Consider the following 25,754-nt stretch of genomic DNA (forward strand, 5'->3'; position numbering starts at 1 on the left):
AAATATTTGTGCTTTATTAGAAACTGTTTTAACTAAAAATGTTTTTATATTTGATAATGAGCCATTTCTACAGCTGTCTGCTATGGCCATGGGGACACCTGTGGCCAACACCTATGTGAATACAGCTCTTCATCAATGGGAGACAAAGTATGTTTTTAATAATGAGATTGATATGTGTGGGAAAGCTGAGCTATACTTAAGATTTGTAGATGACTGCTTTTTTGTATGGAACGGCACAGCTGATGAGTTATTGGATTATGTTGTTTATTTTAACAATACCGATGAATTCTTTGAGTTCAAAATGAACCATTCTTATCGAGAGAGAGTTTTTCTTGATGTGCCTTTAGAAAATAAATTGGACAAAACAGAGAAAAGTATATATAAGAAAAATGTGCATGTGAATAGATACGTGCATAGGCAACATTTACATGCCCCCCATATTTTTTCCAGAAATAGTTAAAGCACAAATGTTCAGGATTAGTAGGCTGAATACAGATGATATACGATTTAGTGAGCAAATGAATGAGATGATAGGAGAGTTTGTGAATAGTGGCTATAGCCATATGGAGGTTTTAAAAAGAACAGAAGATGTGAAATTATGTAGAGGTAACGTTATGAAACAAATTTTTAAAGACAACTGGAGTAAATGATAAGAATGATAAAATTAGATATGTAACTACTTATAGTTTAAAAACAAAACAAATAAAGAAAATCATACAGAAGAACTGGCCTATACTCATGGCCGCACCTGAACTGCATACCATATAAGAAGATAGACCTTTTTTCTCATATAAGAGTTTAAAGAGAAGGTTATGCTGTAAAAATTTTAAGGATGCAACAAAAGCAAGTTTGGGTAATAAACCTGGTACATATGGGTGTATGTGCTGTAGTTGCTGTGAAGGTATTATTAAGCATAATAGTGATACATTTGTCAACTCAGTGTCCAACAAGCAGTTTAATTTTAACTGTGTTGCCACCTGTAATAGTGTTAACATGGTCTATCTCACTACCTGTGTAAAATGTGATTCGTTTTACATAGGAAAGACCACAAGGAAACTAAAAGAGCGTATTACAGGGCATAAGTCAGAAATAAGAAGAAATAGTGAGAATAATGCGCTGTTTAAGTACATTATGCACAATGGTGTGGATCATAGTTTTAAATTTAGAGTGATAGATAGTGTACAGAAGGGACCTAGAGGTGGTGATTTGAATAACTATCTCGAGAATAAAGAATACGAGTGGATTATCAGGTTCCATGCAGATTCAGAACCTGGTATAAACAATGTAGTTAGTATTAAACCTGTGCTTGCTAAAATACAACAGCAACATTTGTAATGTACACCTTTAAGGATGTTTTAGAAAAGTTTTAATTGATGGCATAGTGTGATTTGTTGGCTGTGGTCACATGTTACCTTTTGTCTCTTATTTAAATGTATTGCAATATGATATGTACTGTTTTAGCATTGAGAAAGGTTGTCTAACCAAAAGCTTTGCTGCATTAAAGTCTTTTTCTGACGGTGAATTCGTGTCTTCATATTCTAACAATGTTTTAAGATTATAAGAGCAATACGTAAAATCTGTCCCTATTTTTGGGCCTTTGTCCCCCAATTATCTTAGGCTTTATCCATATTTCTTGCAGTAAGAGGTTGAGAAGTATGAGAAGCTCTCCAGTTTTAAGCCTTTGCTTAAACAGCATCTCAGCCAGTTCTGGGTATAATCATGCTACTCACCTGGGTGGGACTTCCCTCATCTTCACCTCTTACTGCTCTGCCCATATACCCCTCAAGTTCTCTTCCTAAGCTGAAATACCTCTACCATTCTTTGTTAGCTCTTCATTCTAACCATACACTCATCCACCATAATAATTATTCTTTCATATTCCACCAACTTCACCATTACTACATAGCCTTTACCTGCATCATATAAAAATGCAGTAACTAAAACCAATAACTTGTACCAAACGACAAACTGCGAATGTCCACGACTGCCAGGATGAAGATATATACAAATAATTTATTCAAATTAAAAAACAGTTAAGTGCTTTTGTCTCCAACATATAAGACTTCTTCAGAACTATTGAATGCCATGATTATGCTTGTAAAATCGTACAACCCATGTGATTCCCCCCAAACCCAACCACAAAAAAGAATTAACCAACTCTTAAAGTTAAAATTCCAAATTCTTATGTTTATATATACTTTAGCTGCCTGGAATTTGAAAACACTAGTAATTGATACATTGTCATTCAGCCCAGGGGGCGCTTCTGCATCCAGCTTCAGCTGCCACACTAGTTCCTTATATTCAGTCTTGGTCTCTCAGGAAGCTTCTCTTTAATTTTTAGCAATTTGTTCCATCATAAAAAAAGAAAATCTACTTTGTGGACAAACCCATGTATGTCTAAAGAGAGCACTGGTCTCATTCTCCTGCTGAATTATGTCATAAATATGCTTGTATATATTTTTTAATGCCCTCATAGTTTTCCCTATGTAAAAACTAGTACATCCTAAACATTGGACCAAATACATTATACCCTAACTATAACAATCATAGTTTTCCTTCAAGTTAATAACTATCTTCCTAGCTTGTAAATAAATTTATTCCACATTACTTACATAGGTACACTGTTTACAACTCCTACATCTTAATGTGCCTAACCTCCTATCAGTTGTAGGCATTCCCCACACTTCCAATTCCAAAATTTATTTAATATTCTTGTTTTTCTTTCTAATAAAATTTTGTTTCACAGGGATGTTATTCTTAATAGCAGGGAAACTGGTTAAAACTCTCCAATGTCTATTAATAATGCTGTCAATGCTTTTAGACTTAGAATTAAAAGTATATGAAAAGGCTTTCAGTGATATAGTATTTGAAGCCCCAACTTTTTCAAACTCAGTTACATCCCTACCTAAAATAGGATAAAACTTTGCTTCTCTATTGTTGATAACCTCACATTCCATTCTCAAAATAAAATCAACTTTAAGAGTTGAATAATTGTTTTTTGTGATTAGGTTGGGGAAATCACATGAGTTGTACAATTTGATATATGTAAGCATAATTATGGCAGTCAAATAGTTCTGATGAAGTCTTGTATGTTGGAGATGAAAGCACTTAACTATTTTTTAATTTGAATAAATTATGTGCATATATCTTCATCCTGGCAGTTGGTGGACATTTACAGTTTGTCATTTGTTGTTTACCTGCATCATATAAAAAAGTCATCATCTATAATGACTATAACTCCTATTCAGAATCATACCTTTCTCTCTGCGATAACCATTTTACCTTTTATCTTGCATTAAACCTTTAACTATTATGCAAAATCACATCATACTGTCCCACTAACTCCTTTTCCCTACGTCACTTACATCAAACCCCATATTTCACATATTTGACATATTTCTCTAATTCATATCCTGTCATGATGGATAGCTCACCTGTTTGGCTGTCATACATATATATGTCTCCAATACATTTCACTTTGTACACTGCAAACAGAGATGTACAATCCACTGGTTGGCTATTGAAGATCATTCTTTTACTGAAATGTACTTCTAATATTGTAACTACTGTAAATGTATTTTTGTATATTACAAGCTTACTATTGTATATGTTCTTATTGTTTATCATTTGTAGTGAAAATATGTAAATGCAAATATGATTTACTGAACCTTTTCTTCATGGGCCTCTGCTGAGAATGGGCCTTGCCCAGTCAGACTTTCCTGGAAAACAAAGAAAAATAAATAAATAAATACATAAATAAATAAACAATCAAGCAAATAAAACTTCTAAACTCCCCCAGCCACCCATATGAGCCAATGCACCCATACCCTTACTCTTAATATAATGCTATCCAGGGTCACAATACCTCAGGCATGTGCTAGAAAGATGTAAAAAAGCTGCCCTTACAACAAACCTTCAGAGAACAGCAACATTTGATGAACAAGCCAAAAACCTGCTGCCTGCATTGATAATTTTCATCCAACCAACCTGTTCACATCCTGCTCTCGATATGCAGCACTACTTGTTACCACATGTTGCAACATTTTACTGACTGTTCCATAAATATTTTAATATTTTATTTCTCTGCTTATCCATGCTGCCTAAGATATTATGTTATATTTTCATAGGTGATTATTAGTAATGACCCAGGGGGCCTTTTTAAGACTATCCACATTTCCCAAAGGTGAGAATCAAACTCCATACCTTGTGTCTGTAACAATTATGCCAACCCCAAACTGCACCTATATGTTTCAGAACTTCTTGGATCTGTGTCACATTGTTGTTTCTTTTGGCTTTTCCCGGTTAGGGGTCACCACAGCGGAACTCTGGTCCGCTAATGATTGGCAGTAGATTTTTACGTGCTGAGTTGCCAGCCCTGACGCACAACATTCAATGAAGGTACGCCCATTCACGCATGTCTCCACGCAGAAGACGCTCTAGCTGAGAATCGAACCGGACAGCGCCTTACTATGAGGTGACAACGCTAGAGCAGCACCACCACCGTGGATTGCGGATCTGTGTCACATTAAATAGTATTATTTTTGCACTGTACTGGTCTTTCTCATGACTAGTCAAATAATGTAATGGTTTATGCCCTTAGAATGCATTATTACACATGCTGATGTCTGTAAGCTCACTCTGGTTTTAGAGAAAATTCTAAAGTCTGCACTTTAGCTTTCAAAGTCAGTTTTGTAAACTATATAAGTAAGTGAACTGCTCTACCTCTAACTGTTTTAAACCAGAGGAAGGGATAAATGCTGCCAACCAGCATGTTTTTAGATGTAGGAGGAAACTGATGCACCTGCAGAAAACCAATGTCGACATGAAAGCAAACTACTGACACAGTCAGTGGGTAACCTGTGACTCAGCCACTGAGCAAAACTTACTCTGAACATGACTGTATTTATCTTCCTAGGCTCCAAAAGTGACAGCATAAGTTCAAGACACATAAAATGGTGCACAATCAGCAGAAAGGAGTCTGATAAGTGTGACAGATGGAGTTCACTTGAAAACACCTTAGAGTGTAAGAAGCAAAGTTCCACTGAAGAATGCATTTCAGAGATCATGGTAAGTGCTGTTATATTTTTACAAACCAAGCATTACATTACAGATGATAGTAACTATATGGAGCAAGAGTGAATCTGATGCTGCTATATAATGTTTTTTTTTTACCGATATGCAGTCTTAGGGAAACATGGGCATACAACATCCACCTGTTTTAAATATATACAGAAAGAAGGCAGCTTAAATGAATGCATTTGCAATGCAGTAGCAGTATTTTGACGTTATTAGTTTGAACTCAGGATTAATAATTGAATTTAAGTAACAAAAAATGTATAATTTTCAGTTTCAAAAAACTCTCCCCCAGACACATATAAGCATTACTGGCACTGAATTGTGTGGACTGAATTTCCATATACAAAAAAGAAAAATGCCTAACACTGTTCTGGTATCATGACCTTAATGGCCTTCTTGAACTTTTGGGTAAATTTATTTATTTAAGTTTGTTAATCAGGTGTATGCACTGGTCATAGGACCATTTTCTGTCAAAACCCAGGCAGAGGCAAAGCACACACAATACAAGTGAATAAAACCACAGTGAAAGGCAGAATACATTAAATACAAATGAGAAAAGCATATAAATCTTTATGTTATCCCATTGGTGGCTGGAAGATGGGGAGCAGCTATGAACTACTTGATAGCATTTTGTTTTGTAAAAGTTTTCAAGTTTTCTGATGTCAGTTCTGGCTGGCCCTTCCTTGTAAATATTGTTCATAAGAGTGCCATAGTCTTTTCAGAAGTGATAGAATCTATGTAGATAACTTCAAGCCACTTGAAGTGTATATCCATGGCAATTAAGAACAGAAAGCCATTTCATAATCCTGAGAAATCAGTGTAAATACACTACCAGGGTGCTTGTGGTAGCGTCTTTTAGAACATCTGGCAAATAATATAACTGTAGCATATTTTAGGACATTTGGCAAATAATATAATTATCTGCCAAGAATACAATACTTATCTACAGTATGAAGCTGCAAGGAGGACCTGTATAGTGCCAAACACTCTAGTACTTAACATAGAAGGAATTACTACTATGGCGCATATTGTAGAGTTCCCTAACATATAGATAGTTGTCCCATTTTAGCTACAAATATTGGGTATAATGAATTAGCAACTCTTGGCCATTCTTTATCACACTCTCATATATGTTGGCCTATACAAGTTCATTTCTAGGAGTCTTTGGATAAGAGTATGTGCTACAAGTAACTGTTTAACTATGATAGTATAACACATGTACAGTGTATCCATGATATGCTCTTCTGCCTCCTCATACAGTGAAGGCAATGTTTGGATGCAGCACTGTTAACTGACAACCATTCCATCAAAGCCTGTTCTATCATAGCTAAGTGAATTAATGAAGATTTCAGACTTCATTGAATTCTTTGGGGAACTTCAGTCCCTCGACTTTCCCTCATCATTCCTGGGGAAACTCTTTGGACCCACTATTTACTTAGAAGTAACTTTGAGGTCACACAACTTTGGGTGAAGTTATAGCTAAAGAAGTAAAAAAGGCGAATTGATGTCATTCAGATGATCATATAATGTAGCATTCTGTCAGTGTTACCATGCTACTTTCCTGCTTTTAACTCAATATGATAGCATTGTGCTTCTAAAGAAAGTAGACAACTTTGCAAGAATGGAGGTGGGTCATCAGTGATACAACTTTTCTTTGATTAAAATGTGCACTGAAAACTTGTGATCTATTGCCAATGCAAACCTCTTTTCCTAACAATACTGGTTGAAATCATTTATAACCTTCCCTCATCCCTCAAGCCAAGCTACAGTCCTTTCTGTCAGTCTGACCATGATTAGGTTCATTTTTTGTCAATAATCTTGAAGCAGCTTCAAGAATTCTAGAAGCTCAACATACGGGCAAAGAAGGATCAAAGGGTGTAAGCACACAGCCACATTATCACCTTTTTGGTTACATATAGGGGGCTGTTAATTTCTAGGATAAAGCCATCTAGTAAAAATGCATTTAAACAACATAGATTTGTCTAGATGTTTAGAGAGAACTTGTATAGTAGTCCTAAGTATGACCTCAATGGCAAAATATTATAACGTTTGGGTTACTTCAGCACATCCTTTGCTTTGTCTTTCGACTTACACGGTCACATTATCACACTCCTTAAAGAGAAATAGTCCCTACTTGAAAAATGTATATTTGTTTTGTTTGCTTAAAGTCACTGTCCTTTAGCCTGTTCAAAATCATTTGCAGATTCTTCAAGTTGTCTTCATCGCTTGTATCACCATGATATTCTCAAGGTAAAATACCCGCGGTGGTGGTGCTGTGGTAGCGTTGTCACCTCACAGTAAGACGCTGTCCGGTTAGTTTCTTAGCTAAAGCATCTTCTGCATGGAGACATGCATGAATGGGCGTACCTTCGTTGAAGGTTGTGCATCAGGGCTGGTAACTCGGCACGTAAAAATCAACTACCAATCATTAGCGGACCGGAGTTTCCACTGTGGCGACCCCTAACCGGGAAAAGCCGAAAGACACAAACAAACAACGTATATTGAGAATGTCTTTGGATATTTGACTGCCCCCCACACACACACCAGACACACACACACACACACACTTTTTTTTTTTTTTTTTTTTTTAACAAATGGCTGGCATAGAAAGATGGCTGTTAATTTTACTTAATCTATACTATTAGAACATTCTTGACAGGACTTTACTTTTGCACTTGATCCTTTCATTACTATAAATTAAAATATGTATTTTTCCTTAGGATCAAATTATATTTATATATAAAAAAACATTCTACATAACCATGTTTCCAGTCAGTTTTTGCAATCCAGTGACCAAAAATTCCTGTCTGTCTACAAACTTAACAAATCTGCTGGGCATTGTTTATTTGTCCTACCTGTTTATTTGTCAGTAATGCAAAGTTTCTTAGTAATTATTCATGTAACTATGTATTGTTGGAGCTTTTCTCCCCAGGCCTCCACTGAAAACGGGCTCCCCGAGCCCAGTGGACCTCCCTGGTCTTCAAACTGGAATAAATATAAATAAATAAATAAATTGTCTGTACTCATACAAGGTTGTTAAAGCTTGGAACTCCTCACCTGTATCCATCAGGTCTATAACGTCCCTCCCATCTTTCAAAATCTGTCTGAAAGACTTCCTATCCAAAATCTGGCCCTGTTCTTGCTCAAACCCAGGAAAAATTATATCCCTAAATGTGAACAAGTACCTTTTCTTTCCTTATACTTCCTTAATCTCCCTTCTTTACTGACTTCTTCACTGCTATCCAATTGTCTTCCCTGACTTTCTCTCTAAATATATCATAAGCCTGTTTTCCCTCACTTCATATTGCAATTCCAAGTTATATTATACTACTAATCTGTTATAATTATTTAAACTGCATACAATTTTGTTTTATTTTTGAAGATTGCAAAATGATTGTTATTAAAATGTTTTGTAATAACTTGGATTTTCTCCTCAGGCCTCCACTGAAAATGGGTTACTAGCCAGTCAGACTTTCTAGGTAATCAAATGTTAATAAATAAATATTTGTCAAAAATCACCAATTCTTCCTGTCAGAAGATAACTATATAAAGATGTCATTTTTCAAAACTACTGGTCAAGAAGCCATTTATAGAGAGAAGGATATCTAGAAGATAATATCATGCATACAAGAATTATCCATGAAAACAGACAATTTGGATAACAAGGTAAACTATATACAAGAGAATGGTAACAAACTTAGTTACTTTTTTGTTGACATGATTAGCCCCACTATAGGCAAGCATCATTTTTTAAGGTGAGACCTGAAGTAGTATTTATACTGATTAGGAGAAATTTGGTCATGGCAGTGGAGAACTTCCCCTATTCTTTTGGATAGTAATTGGGTGGTACCTGAGGGCAGCTATTGTGAATTGGGAAATCCAGAATGGCAGATGCAAGTGAGAGAGAATGAAAAGCACAGAGAAGTGAAAATGTGTTTCAAAAAGGAGATAATCCAGAGGAAGTATAGAGGTTTAGAAGTAAATATAATGGCATCAGGGGTCTGGATAACTGTGTTGTGCAGTGAATGTTAACTGAAGACAAGCCTGGGAAGTCGGAGACTAAGCAATGGAGTGTAACTGTGGGAAAGATTTTTGGAGATGCGTCTGGAGAGGTGATGAAGTTGAAAAATAGAAAAGAAATGGAGAGAGATAGAGTAACAGAAGAAGAAGGAACTCATCCTGCCTGCAGAATAGCTGGTTTAAAGGGTATGTTCTATGTTGGGCTACAATGTGAAAGAATAGAGAAAACAGTGGATTGGTCTGACAGAGACAGGAGTGAAAGCAAACGAACATATCAGCTACTATTGCTGGAACCAGAGATTTGCATCAAGAGGGGGATATGGCAGAGGTGCAGAGGAAACAGAGAGGAGGAATACATACTTGGCAGAAGAGACCCATGGTAAGAATCAAAACAAACAAAGATCAATAGATAAAGAGGTACTTTGTTTTACACAATATTATTATGCCCGTAAGTTACCATATAATAGATATAAGGGAAGTAATTCATATAGGCAATGAGCCTTTTTGTGAAGCAACTTTTGAAAAATTTGCATTGGGGAAAATTTATAAAAGAATGTTAGAAAAAAGTAAGGACTATCTCTGGAAAAACTATCCTGAGGATTCATTAAGATGTCTACCATTGACAATAAGGACTGTAGTAAAAAGGCATCTGTTTCCTGTTTAAAATTGCAATATAATAAAAGATGGAAATGGTTTAAAAAGATTTGAAAGAATGGTGGGGAAATTGTAAGGCTGGAAAGAAAGTTTAAAAAGATAAAGAGAACAATTATGGGAAAACCATATAAGAATATAAAGACCATATGGGTTGTATATAAAATATAAGAAAGTAGAATAGAAATGAACAGTAGAGAAAAACAAAGTTAAATATAATGAGCAAAAGAAAATGTGAGAGCGGTATTGTTGGTAGGAGATGGGAATATTGAAGAAGAAAAAATGTATAAATATTAAAAAAAAGGAAATTATATTTTGACAAAGTTTTTTTTTATTTGTTTTTAAGGAAAAAATGAGGAGGTATTCCCTTTTAGGGAAAAAGGTAAAGTATAATGAGAGAAAAATGAACATGATGAGAGATGAGAATGGACAGTTAAAATATAAACATGAAGAGATTAAGGATATTTTCAGTGATATGTAGAGAAAATAAATCAGGAAACAATTGTGTGTGAGTGGATTGGAAGGTTATATGGCAAGAAAATAATGAAATAAGTAAAGAAAAAATAGAAAGGAAAGAATTAAATGTGTTATAAAGGAAGGAAAAGAAGAGTCAGTACCATGCCCAGATGGATTAGGGTGTAACTATTATAAAGAAATGCCATATTCAGAGAAAGAACTGTTTCTGGAAATTTTGAATGAATAAATGAATGATGGTAGGGGTTAAGGAAGAAGAGATTTGTAAGATGTTAATACAATTTATATAGAAACAAGAGAGAGGGAAAATAAAAATTGAGTTCAATAGCATTTAGAAATATTGATTGTAAAATATTCATGGGAATCATTCTTTATAAATCTATGAATATTGTGTTTGAAGGGGTAGATGAAAGAAAATATGGAATAAAAGAAAAGAAGGTAAATTAAATACTGAGAATGGTAGAATGCATAGTGGAGTATATAATAAGGGAAGAGGATTTAAAACATGTAAATACTGAATAACTGATTGCAATAAACAACAGAGTTTCACACAAAAAAATATGAAAATAATACTGTAGGATAAATCTCAAATTACTTTTAGAAAACCTCTAACTAGCTGTAGTTCCCTGACTATCTAAATATTAACTGTCCCTATCTAATCTAAATAACTCAGCAAGGCAAGATCATACCCTTACTTCTATAAGGCAAGGTGAGGAATTATGTCCACACTCCAGGCTGTTGTCTGTCCTCAGCGACTGGAACAACTACTCTAGAAATAACTTGACTACTACTGCTGAACAGCTGTGGAAAACAACAACTGAACAATTGAATCAGAACCTGCTTTTATAGCAGATGTTTTTAAAAGTAACAGGAAGCTGCCATGAGAATTCTACTCTCTCATATCAGACTTTGAAAAGTAAACAAACAGCTGCAGTGAAGATTCTATTCTTCCAGCTCTGGCACACAATGCCATCACATCTAGGTCAGCTGACTCTGGCATAACATACCTTCAGAATTCTCTTTAAAAAAATGTACATTTGGCCAGCCAGAAGAAACCTGTTTGACATTCAAGCATCTTGCATAAATCAAAGTGATAATCAAAAGACATAAACTTATTTACAAAATTATAGCCAGTCATGCTGGCATATGTAACACAGGGTAATTTACAATTATTTAGAAAACATTCAGCCATTCATTTTGGCACAGAGCAATATCTAATATCCTCACAAGGCTCAATGCTAGATCCAGTAAAAAGAAGATCACATATAACATTAAAGAAAAAGGGGATTGAACACAATAAATCCAATAGCATTTCTAGCTTTCAAACATTTGTACTGGGTTTTGGAAAAGTTGTATGAAAGAAGGTCTGTTTTAGGAATATTTTTATTTGAAAAATATAAATATGTGTGGATGGGTGTAATTAGCAAAAAGAACATGATTTTTGAAAATCTGAAAGCAAAAGAGTATGAAGTATATAGATGTGAAAGATTGATAAGAAAATAATGAAAGAAAGAAAATGATAGAAAATTATTTTGATTCTTGGTAAAATGGGAAATTAATTTTTAAAGAAGCTGTAAGTGAAAGAGAAGAAAAGGTCTGAATCTTTTTTTTTTTTTTTTTGAAGCAGAGGATTTCTTGTGATGCATATTGTTGGATAAATTGCCTATGAAAAGTAACATGAAGTATAAAATATTTTTACTTAATGAAGGATGTTTCTTTAAGATAATTGTGACTTAATTAGTTGGTTTAAGGTATATAAGTTACACAGTAGACAGCATGCATTTGTATCTGAAGAAGCAGAAGTTATCTGTGAAAGCGCTTATATGTTTGTGGTTGAATAAAGAAGAGTTTTTACACTGGAACTATCTGCCATTTTTTGGACTACAAGTGTTTTCATTTAATTGCAGTTTTCCTGGTGGACTGAAGCCTCTAGTAAGGAAGGTGTGTTTTTTTACATGAAGTCTAAAATGTTATAAGAAAGAATGTGCAATATATGTAATGTTAATGAAATATCAAAACATTGTTTCTTGGCCTGCAAAAATGAAGGATATTGGATTTTGTTTAAAGACACTTATGACAGGAAAGTTTTTAAAAATATATATTGATACAGATATGGTATTGTATGGGAAATATAATTTTGGAAATATGATGAAAATGGAAAATGGAACAAAATATTATTTACTGCTATTTAATGCTTATGGAAGAGACTATGTGAAGAACTGTTTATTACAAAAGAAAGAATGATGAAGAAATAATGGGTGAAAAAATGGTTGTGATAGAAGGGCTGGGATGAAAAGGTAATAAATATACTGAAAGTTGTATAAAGTGTAAATATAATGAATGTATGAATAGTTAAGAAAAAGAATAGAAAATGAAGCACCCCCCCCCTGCTTTTTTTAATAAGTGCCATGGGATCTTTTACCTTCACCTGAGCTGCCACCAACTCAGGCAAATGAGACCACAGTTTAAAGTTTTATCCAAAGCATGCTCACTCAGGAGTGGAGCACCCCTCTCCCCTTATGCTGCACTACAATGTCAGTATCAAGTAACTGGTATAGGAATAGAAACCACAGCCTTCTGATCTTCAAGCACTGAAGGCGAGTGTGCTACCTATTGAGCCACTGATACAAGCAAACAGCCATAGACCAGCAAACAGTGAACTTCTAAAAATGATCGAACAATGTAAATGCAAGTTTAAATTATATGGATAAAAGACTGGGTGAGCAAGAAAATCACACTGAAGTTTTGCTAAAACAAAATAACCAGTTTCTTAAAAAGATGGATGATTCAGAAAACTGGTAGAAAAGAAATAATTTAAGAGTATGTGGTAAACAAACAATGTCTTTCAGCTTTTCCCAGTTAAGGGTTGTCACAGTGGATCACTGGTTCACAGATTGAGTGGCAGTGGAGTTTTACAGTGTCAAGTTGCCAGTCCGGTGCCCAACCTCTACAGAAGGCACACACACACACCTGCATGTCCTTAAAGGTCACTCGACTGCAGGGAGGACATGCAGACTCTGCACAGAAGGCACTCCAGCTGAGAATTGAACCGAAGTACCTCTTGCTGTGAGGTGACAATGCTAACCGCTACACTACCGTGGCCTCATATTAAGAATATGTGGTATGCCTGAGAAAAGGGAAGGAGAAAATGTGGTTAATTTCCTCACTAGTTGGATTCCAAAAGTGTTAAACCTTCAAGAGGGCTTATCCTATGGTATAGACAGAGAGAGAGAGAGAGACTATAAATCTCTCATGAAGAAATTGACTGGAGCTATTCAAGTCTAAAGAGACAGGCAGAGAGAAAGATATTCATGGAAGACTGTTAAAACACAAAAATGACTCCTAAACATGGAACGTTAATACAGCAGACTACCGTGTTTATCTGACTAAAGTATACTTTTTGTTTGTCCAGTAATATAAATATGGAAATTTTATATAAGACTATGGGCAGGATTCACGAAGGCTTGCACGGAGTGTAAGAGACGTGCAACACTCCATGCAAGCCTCGCGATCCAGGAACAGCCCTAAACTCCGTGTAAGAGACCAGCTAAAACGTCTCTTACACGGACTAGGCGTGGACATGCTAAATACCTCACTTGCATCCGAAAGGTATGCAAATGAGGTATATTAGCGATCCACGAAGCAGAAACCAGTCCGTGTAGGAGACGTTTTAGCTGCAGAAATGTACTCAGTTGACAACTGAGTACATTTCTGCAAAATCCACAACGGAGCGATGTCAGCTCCAAAAAAAGGTTGCATATGATTCAGGCAGCATGCCAATGGCCAAATATGTGGCCATTGGCAAGATAACCCGATGCAAAAATATTAAAAATATGATTTTTTTTTTCGGCAATCGCCGATGTTTAAACCCAGCGCAGCCCCGCGCAAACAGGCTGCGCTGTATAAAAACATAAAAAAGAAGATTATAAACCCACAAATGTGGGTTTCATGCAATACATGGAATGACAATGCAGGGACCAGCAGACCAAAACCAACATGGCCACCGTGTAGTGGTTGCTAAGGGGGGAAGCTGAGTCTAAGACATGTAACTAAGCATTAGTAGGCAATCTCATGTAAATGAGGGTTAGGATACTGAATCCCACAGTCACATAGCAAATGAGCACGGCCTGAGTAGTGTAAGAGATACAAAAGGGGGAGGAATAGAGTAGGAGATAGGTGACATCACTGGGGGGAATGGTAGAAAGAAACGCAGTTCATTGGAGGCCAGTGTAACATGACAGATGACAGGCACAGATCATGGAAAGAGGTGTGCCACTAGATAAGTCATAGAAAGACAAGAAATGGAAGGTGTACACTGTTACCTACACCAAAGTTTCTTGCTGGCCGTGCATGCGCGACGCGCAATGAACCGCGAGTAAGGCAGTGTGCGCGCGTGTAAGGCAGTGTGAGCATGTGGGAGCGTGTTGGGAGATGTTTAACACTGTTTGCGCAGGTGTGCGCGCATGTAAGCAGTCTGAGTATGTTGGAGGCTGTTGGCAGACGTGTAACACTGTTTGCACGGGTGTACGCGCGTTTAAACCTGAATAAGTAGATCCTTAACCATGTAAGCACGTGTGCGCGCGTGTAAGCCACTGTGAGCGTGTTTCAGATAGTATGCAAGTTGCTCCCCCCTGAGGAAACAGAGAGGAAAAAGGAAGCAACAGAATTAATAGGAAGCTAGCAGGGATAACTGCTGAAGCTAGCAGGTGAAAATAATTAGAAGCAGGCAATTACACAGGCAGAATAGTAGCCCAGCCCAGCACTTAAAACTCTGCAAACAGTAGTGCAGAATGTTTTCATTAAGAGACACTGCAAGACAGGAGTAAGCTAATAGAAGTGAAAACTGAAAAAGCAGAACTCAGAGCAGAAATGCTAGGGGCTGCCATAGCTGTCATAATGAGACATAGGCGACTTGCTGAGGGTGGTGACAATGCAGATGGTGCCAGACAAACCACAGTGAGGAGACGGAGAAGAGTGTACAGGCCCAGGGTCACCTACCACGGGTTACATGAGCTGGAGATAGTAGAGCGCTATAGAGTGGACAGAGAGCTCCTGCAGCAGATTGTTGAGCTGTGCAGGCCACGCCTCACACACAGAACCAACAGAGGGGAACCCATCCCAGTGGAAACCAAGGTATGTGTTGGCCTAAGAATACTAGCAACAGGTACCTTCCAGAGACCAACTGGCGATATGATGGGGATATCACAGGCATCAGCCTCCAGGGTACTACACCAGTTCCTGGATGCCATGTCAGCACATGTCGGTGATCATGTATATTTCCCCAATGCCCGTGAGGTATTGGCCAGCAATATGCGTCTCTTCCAGCAAATAGCGGAATACCCTGAGGTACTGGGTGCTATAGACTGCACGCACATATGCATCAAAGCACCATCAAGAGAGCGGGGAGGGCCTACATAAACTGCAAGGGCTTCCCCTCCATCAACTGCCAGGTCGTGTGTGATGCCCAGGGCATAATAATGAATGTGTGTGCTGGCTGCCCTGGGAGTTATCACGATTCCCACATCTGGCATTTGACGCAGCTGTACCAGACATTTGCCATTGGGGACATCCCACACGGACACCTAGTGGGGGATGCAGGTTATGCACTGGAGCTGTGGCTGATGACACCCATCAGAAACGCACACACACCTGAACAGGAATGCCATAATGAGGCACACGCACAAACACGTAATGTGATAGAGCGTGTGTTTGGGCTGCTCAAGTCATGGTTCCGGTGTCTGGACACATCTGGTGGAGCCTTGCAGTACACACCAACTACATGTACCCAAATTGTCATGGTATGTGCTATGCTACATAATATGATCTTGCGAAAACAGCTGCAGCAGGACCGGCATAGGGCCGGGCCAAACAGTCCCCCACCATTGCCAAGGCCATCACAGGCAGAGCGTGACTCAGAGGAGGAACAACCTGAGCCTGTCCCAGTAGGCAGAAGGAGGCGTGCCCAGTATGCCCTGGCCTTGGCAAAGAGGCAACGCATAGCACATACATTGGCTCAGTAGGAACCTTGGGAATGATACCCCTCTCTGACTCACTCATATAGTAACAGGGATGCCTAACGTGACACTACCTGCTCTCAAACATGTACAGGGAAGTGTAATATGCGCATCCGACCGAGGCAGCCCTGCTGCACCACCTGAGGCATGAATGCTATGTGTCAAGTAATGTAACACCAAGTACTAGGCTATCTGCCGAGGGCATTTACAAGCCTAGCCCATCGCTTTGTGGCTTACGCCACCCCTTAAGTATGGGGAACTATACCCATTATTTTGCTGTGCCTCTGTCGAGCAGTGACACTGAGGTAATCCCTGGGGTATATTTGCGATCTCCCATCCATTGGTCAAGATTTCTCTTGAACAAGGCCAGCTGCAGGTGCTCTGCCTCACATCGCGTGGACACAAGAGCTGGTGAGTCACCCCAGCCCCTTAAAAAAGGCGTTGTTGTGGGGGGGCAAATAATGAATTGGGGTGGCTGGCCCCCCCGGGGATTTTAGACCCCAAAATTGGTTGGCGGTGTCAAACACCAAGGGGATCAAACCATGGGGTGGGGGAGCAGTTTGACGGAGCCCCTTGGGGGAAAATAGGGCCCAACCGACGGGGCATAATACAAAAACCAAAAAAACCCGTAATGGTAGGGTGGTTTTTTGGGGTGCCAAGTTCATGGTTTCCGGGCTCCCCAACCACTGGGACCCCAAAAATACTTTTCAATTGTAGGGAGGGGGTTTTGCAAAATAATTGTTTGGAAAAAGTGAAAAAAGGGGCAGGACACCCCAAGGGCTGGCACAGGCCCAAAATTGCCCCCCACCCAGGAACGTGATGGGGGAACAAAACCTGAGTCCCATAAGAAAGGGCCCCCGCCGGGTTATCCCCCCCTGGCTGCAAAAGCAACCAAGAAACAGTCTGCCGAAAACCCTTTGGGAAAACTCAAAAGAAACCTTATGCCCCCTTCCAAAACTTTGTAAAGGGGAATTAAAAACCACAGGGCCCTGGGCCCCCAACCGAGGAAATAATCTTGGTTTTAAAATGTAAAAAGTACATATGCACACCTGAGGACCCTGACTAACATCCACCCTCACCAAGCATACCCAAAAATGACAACAAGATGATCAAGTGCAAAATTGCTGAAGTATGCAGTTAGTAAAAGGGGGCCCCAATGTGTCCAGTCTGGGATGACATGCTGAGCATGACATGATGCACCACCTGCTAGGTCTGCACCTATCAGTGCAGGCCATGGATACTGGAAAAGGCTGTACCCCCACAGGGGCCCTGAATAGTGAAAAGGGGTTTCAAAACAAAACCACCCATAGGAAAGGAAAGGAAAGAAAAAAAGGGTTTAAACCTGCCCCCTTGGGGGGTTTTTCCTGGGGGGAACCCCTAGATTGGAAAGGGTGAAAAGGCAAAAAAATCAAAAATTTCTTGGGTTTGGGGGACACCTTTTGGAAAATGTGGCCCAAAGGGTCACCTCCAAAAAAAAAGTTTTTTAAAAAAATGAATAACTGGGACCAATACAAAACCCCCCGGGGGAAAAGTTCTAGTCCAAATTAAACCCAAAATCCCAGGAAAAGGGTAAAAAACCTCCCAAAAGAGGGAACCTAATGGTGGAAATGAAAGGGTCTTCCAAAAGAAGGTGTAATTGCCAGGTAAACCAACCTGGGTAATCCCGGGATAAACCCGGGCCAAGCCCCGGGAAAAAAAACCCCAAAAGGGAAAAACAGGGTTTAAACCCAATTCGGGCCCCCTTTCCAAAACCTGTGGGAACCCTTTAAAGGCCCTGTCCCAGGTGTTGGGCCCCATCAGAACCTGAAACTTTCCATAACCCCCGGTGTTTGGGATTAAAAATCCCAACAAAATAAAACCCCCAAGACACAATTGCCATAAATCGGGCTGGGGTTTCCCCCTTACCAAACCCCATCGGAAAATGAGGGAACTTTTTAATGTGAGCAAAAAAAAAAGGGGAAAGGAAAACCCCCCGACCCAGTATAGGGCCCCCTAAAATCGGTACACAAAATCCAAAAAGGGAAGCCACAAAAGAAACTTTTGGAATCCAGGCAAAAAAACCTCCCCAAAGGGGTCCAAAACCCCCAAACCCCCCAAAAAATAAAATTTAAAATTAAATAACCCCCCCAAAACCAAAGGGACGGGCCCCCCTTAAAACCCGGGGAAACGTTAAAATTTGGCCCAGGGGGAAGGGAAACCCACCAAACAAACCCCGGGGCCCACTAAACCTATCCCCAACAAAAACCAAAACATAAACAAAGACAAAAAAACCCCCGGGGGCCCAATTACAAAACAACACCAACAGGGCCCTAAAGAGCACCCCGCAAACCCTAAAAACATGCACCAGGGAACTGGCAAAAAGGCGGGTGTAAAACCCACAGGCCCCAAAAAGGAAGGAAAAAAAAACCACCCTGGTCCCAGGGGAAAAAGGTAAATAATTTAAACAAAAATGCTGCCTCAAACTAACAAGGGAAAGGGAAAACGTAAGCGCCTGAGGCGGCCACAAACCCCCTAACAAAAAAGGGTTTACCCCAAAGGCAAGTAAAAAATGGAAAAAGTAAAAAGGGGTGTGAATATAGTTTCCCCCCTTGGCCCACAAAAAAGAGCATGGAACCCATTAAAAACCCCAGGGGTAAAACTCATTTTAACCCTCCAAAACCCCTTTTCCCAAAAAAATGCCCCCGTACAAAACAAAATTTAATAAAGCCCCCAAACCCACAAATTTGGGTGAAAAATTCCGGGGACTAAGGGGCTTTCTGCTTGGGAAAATTTTCATGAATAAAAACCAAAACCCCGGGTTTTCCCCCAAAAGGGGTGGCTTGGGATTTTAAAACCCGGGGTTTCTGGATCGGATAAGGTTTGCCCCCTTAAAAAGTTTTTGGAAACAACGGGAAAAAACCTACCCCCCACCCTAGAAAACAAAAAATGGAAAGAAACCATAAAGGGTAATTTTGGCCCTGAAAAATTGGGCCAATGTGTAAACCCCAAAAAATGAAAATGTTTGGAACCCACCCCAAAAAAAAAGAACATCCAAATTCTGGCAGGGGGAAAAGAAACCCTGAAAGGGTGAAAGCACCCCAAAGGAAAAACTAAAAAATTAAAAACCACTATCAGTTTTAGGGCCCCAAAAACCGGGCCAAAAAAACCCAAAGGAGGGGGGAAGTAATCCTGGGGAAAGCCCCGCCCCAATCCGGGAAACCCTCCCCCCAAAAAAACAAAAATTGGAGAGAAACCATTAAAACTAACTGAGCCCCCAAAACTCGTCCCCAAACTGTAGGGGGGAAAAGGACCCACACCCCAAAACCCACCCAAAAGCCCATCCCTGAAAAAAACACATAAACCCAAAACCAAAACCCAAACAATTACAAACAAAACCAAAGGGGTAAAAAAGACAAATAAAAAACCTAAACATGGACAGAACCTTTAGTACCCCAAAGTGGTGGAAACGTCCCAAAGGGAAAAAACATCCTGAAAGGGTTTAATTACCCCAAAAAGGGGTCAGGCCCCTGCTTTTCCCCACCCCCAAACTGAACAAGGAAAGGGAAGAAATTTCCTGAACCTCCCAAAATTAGAAAACCCAAGGTATCCCCCAAAGGGGAATAAAATATATAGTCATATCCTCCCTGGTGTGAAACCCCTGAATGCAGCCCTGCCTAAAAAAACAGGAGGCTTTTGGGTATGTCCGGGGGTTGACAAGGCCATCCCCCCCAAGGAGAAGGGACAGTAAAAACCCAGAAAAAAAAGCCATTGGAACCTTAATGGTTTTAACCCAAAATAATGTTGGTTGTTTGGGGGCAGATACAAACCCGGGGAGGCCCCCCCCACCCCGGGGCCAAGGATCCCCATCCATGGTTAGGAAACCCCCAAAACTCCCCACCCCCTAAAAAAAAGGGGAAAAAAAAATTGCCAATGGAGGGAAAAATATTGTGGGGACCCGGGGGCTTCATTTTGTCAGTCCAGAAAGGAAGGCCCCAGAAAGGGAAACATAAAGGGCCCCCAAAAGGGAAAAACATAAAAGGGGGGGTTCCAAAGACAACACCCTTGGTAGGTTAACAAATGCCCAGGGGGGTGAAAAAAAGTAGGAACCCTTAACCTTGAAAAAATTACAAATTTTTAAGGGACCTAAGGAAAATAATTTCCCAAACCTTAAAAACAAGGTAAAAACCAAATGGGGGGAAACCAAAATTATGTTAAAATAACAAATAACAAAACAAACCTTTATTGCCAACTTTCCAAGGGGCAGGGATGCAAACCCCATGAAAATTTCCCAACCCCACAACGGGTCTTTGGGTCCCCTGATTTTTAACACCCATAATCTGAAAGCCAAAACCCCCACACCGAAAGGTTAAAAAGATGGTTCCCTGGGTAGTCAAATATAAGAAAATGGGGGGAAAATAATATGTCAATGTCAGCCACCCCGGGAAATTTTCCAAAAGACATGTAAAACAACAGTGGCCCTTTTAAAAAAGGTTTTCCCAAAAGGAAAATAAACTCCCCCCCAAAAAAACCAAACCAAGTTTGGGGGGTTTAAACACAAAAGGGAAAAGGTTTGGCGGGTGGGCAAAACATAAAAAAGGGCCCCCAACCCTGGCCCCAACCCATCCTGGGCAGACCCCCCAAAAAACATTTTGGAATTTGAAGGGTTTTAAGGTATTAATGGGGCCAATGTGGCCCAAAAACACAAAAAAAAACCTTGGCCTTGCAAAAGGGTTAAAAAGACAAACCCTAGGTTAAAAAGTATGGATATGTTAACCCTTAAATATAAAAAAAATTTGTCGGGAAAAAGGGGGGTTCCCCCAAACCAAAACCCAAGGGGGAACCCTGGGGGTTAAAGAATCCCCTGAACCCAAAAATTCAAACACAAACAATTTTGGGGAAAATCCCAAAAGGGCTTTGGGTCCTTTTTGGGATCTCCCCGTTCTGTATAAAGCCCATTAAAAAGGCCAACAGGAAGGAAAAGGGGGTGCCGGGAACATGTAGGGCCCAAAAAAGGAAATAAACAAACTGCCCACCAAAAATTTTCCCCCCAAGGCTGAAAACAACATTCCCCAACAAAGGGGCCAAATAGAAACAAAAAACCAACGGGTTTTGCCATGGGGCCATGTACCAAGCAAAAAATTGGGGCCAGAACTGGAAAAACCCAGGTGGTTAAGTAAGTCCCCAAAAAAAACCCAATGGTTTTGTTTAAACCCTTTAAAGGTCATTAATGGGGGCCTGGGCCACAAGTGAAAATTACCCGGCTTTTAAAAAACCCCATGTGCTTATGTTTCCCCAGAAAATAAAACCCCCCAATTCATAAAAGGGTTCAAACCAGAAAGGGGGGCTTGTGGTCGCATCTCCTCCTTTCAGCAAAAAAGATAAATGGCCCCCGGGGTTTTGTCCTGGGACCCCCCCCTGTAAAGCCCCCAAACGGGCCCAGGAAAGGATGGTTGAACAGATCCCAGGGCCTTTTGCTCACAAAAATCCCCCAGCTGCCCCTTTTTAAAAAGGGGGGCCCAATAAAAACAGAAAATGGGCCTAACCCCAGAAACTAATCATGGAAAGAAATAAACAGAAGGGCCAAAACCCCAAAAGGGGTTTAACCCTTTAGATTTAACTTTAATAAACCTTCCCAAGGGGAATCCTGTTTGGGGGAAAAATGGGAGTTTTTTAAGGCTCCCCTTACCCCCCTTGAATTGTCAATTAAAAGGGGGACAGTCTCCTGCATATTCATGGCAAATTATTACAATGTGGGGGAAAGGCCCCAAACACCTCCCAATTTAAACCCCAACCTCCCAGGGAAAAAGGTTTGGTTTTTTGCCAATGTCCCCTTGTTGTGGAATAAAATAAAATGGGGAAAACCTTTTGTACCAATCTGAACATACAACAGGGAAGATGCCCCCAACGGGCCCCTAAAAAGCTTTTGGGTGCCTAAAAAAAGCCAACAGTAATAGGACTAAACCCCAAGGAAACCAAGGGGAAAGGAAATTTAACCCCCAGTACATAACAGACACAGTTTAAAACCATTATGAAAGGAAAATGTTACAATTTTTGGGGAAAGGGACCCTTTTAAAAACCTGGGGCACAGTTTTTAAATTCCCCTTGTTGGGGAAACAAAAAAGTTGGAAAAGTTTGGGGGTACCAACAACATAAAAACACAAACCACAACCCCAAAAACGGTGTTGGTTCCCCAAAAAATGTGGTGGGCTAAACCCCAAGGAATGTCCCCCAGGGGAAAAAGCTCCAACACTTGACAACATGAGGAAGGTAAAAGGGATGTTACAACTTACCCAAAATCCCTTTTAAACATTGGGCACATATCCCGGGTTTGTGCCGGGAACCAACCAAAACCAGTTGGGCCCAATCAAAACATAAAAACACAAACCCAAAAAGTGATATTTTTAAATTCCCCCAAAACCCCCCAAAATTTCCCAGATAAAACAAGGTTGTTAAATACCAAAGGGGGAAAAATCCCAGGGGAATAAAGGGATGTCAAACACTTGGCCAAATTTTTTGTTTTTGGGACAATTTAAATTGGGTGTAAGGTTATGGGCTTTGCCCAGGGAAACAGAAAAAGCCAAAATGTGTTGGGGGTCCCTAAGGAAACTTTCCCCCCCAAAACACAAGTTTTTCAACAAAACAGGGAAGTTTATGGAAAAAAGGGTTGAAAACACACCGCCAAAAAAAGGGGGGGTTTGTTAAAAATGTTAAGGTAAAATGGCTGTTGTGGGAATTGGTTGAAGATGTGCTTGGTGCATCCCCAGGATGCACATTCCCTTCCTAAACACCGATGATGTCAGCACCCAATAAGTACAGCAGAAGAAAAGAAACCTCCCAGTAATGTGAATAGCGCGCTCTGCTACTGCGTCCATCTCAAGTGTCATAACATAGTTAGATAGGGGTTTAAATCCTGTGAAGGGCAAGTGTGTGTGTTTGTCTGAGGGGTTTTGTGTGTGAAATGTCCTTTTGGCAAATAGGAAAGCACACTAGGATGCATTCCCTTTCTAAACACCGATGATGTCAGCACCCAATAAGTACAGCAGGAGAAAAGAAACCTCCCAGTAATGCGAATAGCGTGCTCTGCTACTGCGTCCGTCTCAAGTGTCATAACATAGTTAGATAGGGGTTTGAATCCTGTGAATGGCAAGTGTGTGTGTGTGTTTGTCTGGGGGGGGTTTGTGTGTGTGAGGAAAATGTCCGTTTTGGCAAATAGGAAAGCACACTACAGGATGCACATTCCCTTTCTAAACACCGATGATGTCAGCACCCAATAAGTACAGCAGGAGAAAAAAAACCTCCCAGTAATGCGAATAGCGCACTCTGCTAATGTGTCCGTCCTAGGTGTCATAACATAGTTAGATAGGGGCTTGAATCCTGTGAATGGCAAGTGTGTGTGTTTGTCTGAGAGGTGTTGGTGTGTGTGTGTGAGGGAAATGTCCCTTTTGGCAAGTAGGAAAACACACTACAGGATGCACATTCCCTTTCTAAACACCGATGATGTCAGCACCCAATAAGTACAGCAGGAGAAAAGAAATCTCCCAGTAATGCGAATAGCGCGCTCCGCTAATGCATCCGTCTCAAGTGTCATAACATAGTTAGGTAGGGGTTTGAATCCTGTGAATGACAAGTGTGTTTGTTTGTCTGAGTGGGGTAGTGTGTGTGAGGACAATGTCCCTTTTGTCAACTATGTGAACAGACTACAGGATGCACATTCCCCTTTCTAAACACTGTTCAGCAGAAGGCCATGGCTCTGGCACAAGTTGTCTGTTGCTATGATGCCCCTTTAGAGGATGCTTGTGTCAGCTGAAGAGGCGATTATGGTGGCCTGTTCGCAGTCATCTGCATATTTGGACAGCCACAGTCCGTCCGTGTTGGCCTGTACCTCCAAGAAATATATACCAAACAAGAGGGTCCCAGGACTGAGCCTTGTGGGACACAACCCATAACTGTTGTGGGGTCTGGCATGGCTCCAGCAATGCTAACCATGTGGTATCTGTCCTTGAGCCACTGTGCAATCCATCTAGTGACATAGGGCCTTATATTTAAGCTGGTGACCTTCTCTAGAATGCCCAAGTGGGGTATTGTTGTGAAGGCGTCTGCAAGGTCCAGGTAGGCTGTGTGAACCACCTTCCCCTCGTCAATGGCCTTGGTGACTGTTTCAAAGAAATCAACCGGGTTAAACCCTGTAGTGCTGGTGTGCTCTCAGTAGCCCTGAACCAGGCATCTGTAACTGCACGATATGTTTTTCCATGCCAAGGAGTGTTTTGGGTGCATCTGGAGGTTTAGATATCTGGCGTTGGGTAGCATTGCTCTTAGTTTCTTATCCCTTGTGACACCTATGAAGGTGGGTTTGTCATCTGAGCCCTGCCTAACATAGGCACTATGGGGGTAGCAAGAGCCTTTGCCAATATCTGAATGACCAATGCAAACTGTACACATGCTCATAGGATGCAGAGTGTCAAGGAATATGCTCGTGGCCAATATAGTCCTCCAGCATGGGTCCTCTGAAGTCATTCACCCCAGTCTACACAAGTGTAGAGTCTGCATGTGCTAAACACAGTTTGTGTGCAGTGACAACCTTGCCTGGGGTGGAGATGGGATATGGATGTCCAGGAAAGGTGGACATGGGCAGGTATCAACAATGGTGGTCTACCTCTGGTGTGGAACAGTGGGTACCCACGTTGCAGATGGACAGGTGCAATATGTATTAACCCATGTGGCTGTGGTGTGTGGTTCTGCCATAGCACATGGACCCACAAATTGTAGTGGTGGTAGGGTATAGCGGTAGAGGCCTGAGTAGGTCTCACACACAATATGCCTGTACCTGATGTTAACAACTGGAATGGTGTATGTGAATACCTGCATATCCTGGCACTGTTCCCAGGAAAGCTAGGTGTGTGTCCTGGATGTGGGTGTGGTGTGCTGGACTGGTAGTGTTGTGTGTTACAGGTCCTGTGGTCCCAAAGCATGGTATAGAACATAACCTGCCAGTGCGATGTGCACTCACCTGACCCTGATGTAGGTGGCTGCAAATGCATATACATGCTATCCCCCACCTGACAGGTAGTATGACAACCACAAACCTCTGTGGAAATGAAGATGTCAGCACCCTAGAAATACTACAGGTGCAGAACAAATGCCCAGTAATTCGGATAGTGCGCTCTGTTAATGCGTCGCCCTCAAGTGTCATAATATAGTTAGGTAGCGGTTCGAATCCTGCAAATGGTCAGTGTGTGTGTATGTATGTGTGTGGGTGAGTGGGGTTTGCGTGTGTGAAAAGCTATGAGAGGGAAATGTTCCTTTAGCCAACTGGGAGAACACACTGGGATGCATGCCTTTCTTAACACAGATGATGTCAGCATCCTATAAGTACAGCAGGAGAAGGAAGCCTCCCAGTAAGTCACTGAATAGCGCTCTGCTAATGTGTTTCCCTGTGTATCGTAATGTAATTAGGTAGGAATTTGAAACCTGTAAGACATGTGTGTGTGCATTTCATTATGAAAAACATGTTAGTTTTGGCAATCCAGGTGATCACACTAC

At 40.4% G+C, this 25,754-nt stretch overlaps 1 protein-coding gene across 2 annotated transcripts in view; it reads left to right on the forward strand.

The window, feature by feature from the left end:
• The window catches only part of LOC122800094 (serotransferrin-A-like), a 653,725-nt gene that overhangs the window by 413,543 nt on the left and 214,428 nt on the right, over positions 1–25,754 (forward strand). For both annotated transcript variants that reach the window (XM_044069618.1, XM_044069619.1), the window contains exon 9: positions 4,916–5,067. In XM_044069618.1, coding sequence (XP_043925553.1) covers positions 4,916–5,067 — 152 coding nt within the window. The remainder of the gene's footprint in view (positions 1–4,915; positions 5,068–25,754) is intronic.

The sequence above is a fragment of the Protopterus annectens genome, chromosome 4.part0, assembly GCF_019279795.1.
Source record: "Protopterus annectens isolate FY-2018-M chromosome 4.part0, PAN1.0, whole genome shotgun sequence".
NCBI classification, from domain to species: Eukaryota; Metazoa; Chordata; order Ceratodontiformes; family Protopteridae; genus Protopterus; species Protopterus annectens.